Source organism: Phyllostomus hastatus, unplaced genomic scaffold, assembly GCF_019186645.2.
Source record: "Phyllostomus hastatus isolate PE091 unplaced genomic scaffold, TTU_PhHast_1.1 phas_contig_17, whole genome shotgun sequence".
Classification (NCBI taxonomy): Eukaryota; Metazoa; Chordata; class Mammalia; order Chiroptera; family Phyllostomidae; genus Phyllostomus; species Phyllostomus hastatus.
Window position 1 is genome coordinate 44511014 of NW_025333664.1, and position 5347 is coordinate 44516360.

Consider the following 5347-nt stretch of genomic DNA (forward strand, 5'->3'; position numbering starts at 1 on the left):
ATGCCTCCCAGTTATGTCTTGGTGGGCAAGTTACTTCCATTCCCCTGGCTCAGAGCATGGCCACAGCTATTTAACATATCTATGCAACCAGTTAAAGGGTTATAGGTATGTTAAATGACCACACCAGAGGTTAGCTGCAAAGCTGTTGCTATGCAAAATAGCCCTCAATGGCCCTGCTCCATTTGTCACTTCCCCAGACCACACCTGTGGGGGTGGGGGGTGAGGACATACTAATATTCCCTGAACACCTTAAGTTCTGGACCCCATTTCAAATCCCTATTTGGGGCCCCCCTATTGCCTGCACCCTGTTACAATTATGGTTACAGAAAGAAAATAAATATTTCCATGCACAGATATAACATGATGTCTTTTTACACTAAAAACAATTACCTCTGAAAAAAATCTTTGGAAGTCAGAGATGATGCCATGAGCAGATGCACTCTAGTAATGGGATGGGTGTGGAGCAGCCTTTAAATGAAATCCATGGTATTTGCACTATTCAATAACCTTGTTTTAATTATGTAAACTGGGGGGTTAGGAGAGTGGAGGTGGACAGACACACAACCCAAGAACAAACTGTTATTTATTTATTTTCTGCATGTGATGTCATAAACAAGGGTTTCTCCTGTATTCTAGTTTATCTTTAATAAATAAATAATTATATACAAATGTGCTGAGTTTACAAAATAGCAGAGGAAAATCTTTGTGTCACAAAAGATACACTTTTTCTTCCATTCATGATTTCATTCCTAACTTAGTTGAACCAAAAACACTATTTAGCAATGTCTAAAGGGATGCACCAAGTTTTTTTTTTCTACTGGAAAGCAAAGCTATGAAATAAAAATTCCTCAGTTTCTTGGTAATAAAAGGCCTAATTTGGCCTGGTACTTATTACTGATACATATTTAGTGTATTCCAGAAGCTAGAAACTGTCTGGAACAGTTCTCCTCATACTATACTGGGCAGAGCCCCCCAATAGATCTTGTTAAAATTCAGATTTTCATGGAGTAGGTGGGATGGAGCTCAAGTTTCTACATTTCTAACCAGTTTCTGGGGGAAGAAGGAGATAGTCCTCACTTCTTGTTGGGAAGCAAGTTCCAAGTGAACGGGGTTAGAAGATCCCTCTAAAGTGTGAGAAATTCTCAAGGGCCTGGTCAAGGTGAGGCCCTAAATTGGGTAACTTCCAGGTTCAATTCCCAAATACCCAAATCCCCCAAAACAATAAAGCTGGGTTTACTTTGGCTACAAACTACAAAAACAGTGAGAATCAAAATGGTAATTGGCATGAATCATGCAGCTTAAAACTTTCTTAAACTATCTCCTGGGAAGTCTTTCCTTTTTTTTTCAATCTAGAGCAACCAGGTGAGCTTTTCAACATTGTTAAAAAGTAACTAAAATACAAATATTAATAATAACAAAGAAAACTGCAAATGAATCTTAACAATTACTACATTTCAGTCCAAATCAAAGCAACAAGAGTAATAAAACCCAGGCTCACTGCTTAAAAAATAAGAATAAAAACTCCTTGGGTTTAATTTCTATGACATCTCAGCAACATTAATTTAACAAATGCCTCTCACATCCTAACCTTTGCCAAATGATATCACTGTGGAAGCATGAAACTTTAGGATAAATGAACGAACCAATTGAAAGAACAAATGCCCAACATTCTTGTTTTTAGTGTTGTTTTATTCCCTCTGTGTCACACATGAGTTCTGCCTAGGCAGACAGGTAGGAGTAGTAGTGTCAGACACAAGTAGAGTGACTGAGGTGGGTGGGTCCAGTTTCTGGGAAGGGAAAATTGGTAGGAATGAGAGGGGAAAATGAGGCTTGGCTTTATAAATGCAAAAGGCTGAAAAGAACTCACCAAGATAGTTACCACATGACAAGTGGGAGTATATAAATATAGGAAAGGTGAGAGAGAAAGAAGAAGAAAGGGACTCAAAGTGGTCATGAAGATAGGAAAAAAAGAAAAAAGTCTTCAATAAATATCTTAGTCATCATCCATCACACAATTACACTTACTAGTCCATCCTATCGCAGCCTGCCCAAAGGCCACCGACCAATAATGCTCATCTTGCCCCACTGAGGGTATGGGACATTATGCAATCTGCATCTTCATTGTAAAATTACCATCTCTGCCCACTAGTCTGGTGATATCGTGAAAGTAACCCCGTAACAAGCTATTCCTAGAATCATCAAAAGAAGGAGTAGGGGGTCAGTCTTGTCTAGTTTTCCTCTAGTTTTGATGCCAGTTAAGATTGATTTGGGGTAGCCAGGGAGTAAGGCTGGAGGATGAGGCGGGGGAATGAGGGACAGGAGGGAAGAAAAGGCCAAGCCAACACCGTGGGGACAGGAAGTGAGGCCCTCTCAGAGTTTTTGAGGCGCCTGCTCCGTGCTCACGTGCTGCAACACCACTTCCTTGTCAGGGACCTCACACTTGTACTCCAGCTCGGCCTGCATGGAGCCTTGCTTCTTACGCAGGTGGCAGAGGAGTGCCAAAAGCGCCACCACCAAAGACAAGCTCAAGATGGAGATGCCAATAAGCACACCCGAATGTCCAGGCCCTGCAGGCGACGGGTTTGAGGTGGTGCCAGGAGTTGCGCTGATGGGGTGGTCCCCGGAACCGCCCTCATCACCACTGTCGCTGCTCACCTTGGTGAGGTCACAATCGGTGCCAGCCTGGGCCGAGTCAGGCCCGCAGATGCACTCATAGGAGCCAGGGAGGTTTCTGCACGAAACTGCACCTAGACAGTTGCCATTGTCACACTCATCGATGTCTGTGCACATGAATCCTTCGTCCAAAATGTAGCCCTCAGGGCACTGGCAGCTGTCGGGCTTGTTAGGATCGCAGTCGGCTGAGCATGAAGACTGGTTGCAGAACATTTGGCAACTGTGTGGTGCTAGGGGGTTGGGCGCGAAACCCTCTGCGCAGACACAGCGGTAATCAGTTTTGCCCAAGGGCTGGCACTGGTACTCGCAGTTAGTCCCGATGCACGGGTCCACTGACTCCACGCACTCACCGTCCACCATGTAGTAGCCAGGATGGCAATGGCACTCGAAGCCTCCCTGATTGTTGACACAGACCTGCTGACATGGACTTGGCACTTGCATACAGTCGTCTACATCCTCACACTGGTGCTGATCCGCAGCCAGCTTGTAGCCAGTTTCGCACATGCAAGAGTAGGAGCGGGGCACTTCCAGGTTTCGGAAGCAGAAGTGCTCACAGAGCTTGTCGCAGGAGTGCTCCCCAGGCGCTGCACAAGAGCGCCGGTCCTCCTGAGTGGCGGTGTCTGCTGGGCAGAGGCAGCGCAACACCCCGGCGTTCCGGTTGCACACGTGCTGGCAGCCTCCGTTCTCCACGCTGCAGTCCCAGGGGCCCTGCACCTCTCGGCCCCAGCGGGCCTCAGCATCTCCTGCTCTCTGCTCACACACCAGCTCCACTCCAAAGGGCGATACCGCGGCGGAGCTACCAACTGGCAGCGCCTGAAAGTCTGTGCCTCGGGCACCGAACGGGGTGCTGTAAGAGATAGAGACGCTGGCGGCCGCCGTTGCTCCGTGCTCCACAGTTAGAGGCCTGCAGGATGCTGGGAAGTGGAACTCGCAGAGGAAGCCATCGGCCTTCACCAAGCACTGTTCCTCCTCCCACACCTGCTCACCGGGCTCGGGAGACCCGGACACGGAGACCACGACGCACAAGGGACCGCAGAGAGGCTCAGGAGGAAGCCGCGCCCACCTGCTGTAGCTGGTCTGGTTGTCGCCGGTAACCCACTGGAAGCCACGCAAGGGACCTAGTTGCCCTAGGTCGCTGCAGCCGGATGGAAGCTTCAGGCCAATCCAGAGGCGAGAGCTGTGGCCTCCGTCGCCGCTCAGTAGCAGGGAGATGACATCAGCTGCCACTGACGAGCGCACAGTCATCAGGTGGCCCTGCAGGCGTTCGCAGGCAAGGCTGGCGGTGGGGAAGGGCGTAGGGCCCCGGAAGAGCGTGTAGCAGTCCTGTTGAATGCACTGGCTGCCGTGGGGCTGTGGCTCTGGGAGCGCTGGGAGTCCCAGGGCAGCGGGACCCAACACGCTGAAGAGCAGGACCTGCATCATGCTGTTCGGGCACTCCACGGTCATGCGCGGGGGACAGCACAGTCCCAGCGACCAGGTCCGAATCCGGAGGGTTCTGAAAGGCTCAGGGCGCTGGTGGCTACAGACGTCCGTGTCTGTCCCAGAGCAGAAGCTTAGGGCCAGTGAGCACAGCCCCGGCGAAGCTGCCTTTGATTTGCCCTTGGGTAGGGGCCAGAGTTTATAAGAGCTCAGCCCTTCCTCCCTGAAGGTTCGGGGAAAGGAAGGAAGTGCATGATGGGAAGGGCTGAGGCAGCGTTTTTGGATTACTGGGTTCTTTGGAAACCTTGTGCCCGCCCTCAAGTTTGGGATCCCCTCTCGGGGATGAGTAAATCCGGCCAGGACACTGGGCTGTCCCCGGCCGGGGCTGCCCGGCGCAGACACCAATTTTGTCAGCAGGGGGATACTTCCACCCCCTCATTGGGGCTCCCAGGCTCGGAACCGATCTTAATCTCTTGGTTTTCTTTCTTTTTCTTAATAAGTGTGCTGTTATCACCATTTTCAAAGACAGCTGGTATTGCAGAGCTCTGGGAAGAAGAGGCGAGGAGAGGGCTTTGAATGAAGTATGGGGGAAAGTAGTGTCCAGGACCTGGAAGAAAGTGTCCGCCAAAAGGAGGACTTCTGGAGGGGTTGTCTAGCAGGTGGACTTCCCCGAAGACGCGATTGCGAGGAGAGAGCTGGGCCCTGCCTTAGTTTTGAAAACAGGAGTGTGCTAGGTCCCAGAAGACAGGGGTGTGGCTGGGGAGACAATGGGCAAAAGAGAGAGAATTAGACTAACACCGTAACGCGGGAGACCCCTGCTCACAACCAGGGACACATGAGTCCCTAAGAGCGAGCAGCCAAGGTCAGACATCATCTAGTCGCTTAAGGAAAGTCTCGGGAATACTGTCAGGGCCTCGAGGTCACCCTGCAGAAGCAGTAGCAGCCAAATTCCTGTCCAGCCGGTAGGGGCGGACGTTTTCGGGAGCGTATCAGCCAGTCTGGTCTGCTTTTGCCCAGGCTCACAGAGGGATAGTTCATCTAGAACAGTCAAATGAGAGCACGGGAGACCTAGCTGGCAGGCGCCGCGGGCTCCAAGGGGATCCCACTCGGGTCTGCTAAGGATTTTTTTTTTCTTTTGGCTTAAAGATCAGACCGAAACAGAGGTCATATAAATGTTACTTGTGTGGCAAAGGGCATTGAAAAGGGGTGGCCCTTGTGGACTGGCAGGGTGGGTCGAGCTGGGAGAAGATGAGAC

The 5347-nt window shown here is 50.4% G+C and overlaps 1 protein-coding gene across 1 annotated transcript; it reads right to left on the reverse strand.

Moving 5' to 3' along the window:
* Nucleotides 1–574: 574 nt before the first annotated feature.
* THBD (thrombomodulin) lies at nucleotides 575–4338 on the reverse strand. Its single transcript, XM_045833482.1, has one exon. It carries the CDS (start codon nucleotides 4117–4119, stop codon nucleotides 2371–2373), a length of 1749 nt encoding a protein of 582 aa, XP_045689438.1. The 5' UTR covers nucleotides 4120–4338; the 3' UTR covers nucleotides 575–2370.
* Nucleotides 4339–5347: the final 1009 nt, after the last annotated feature.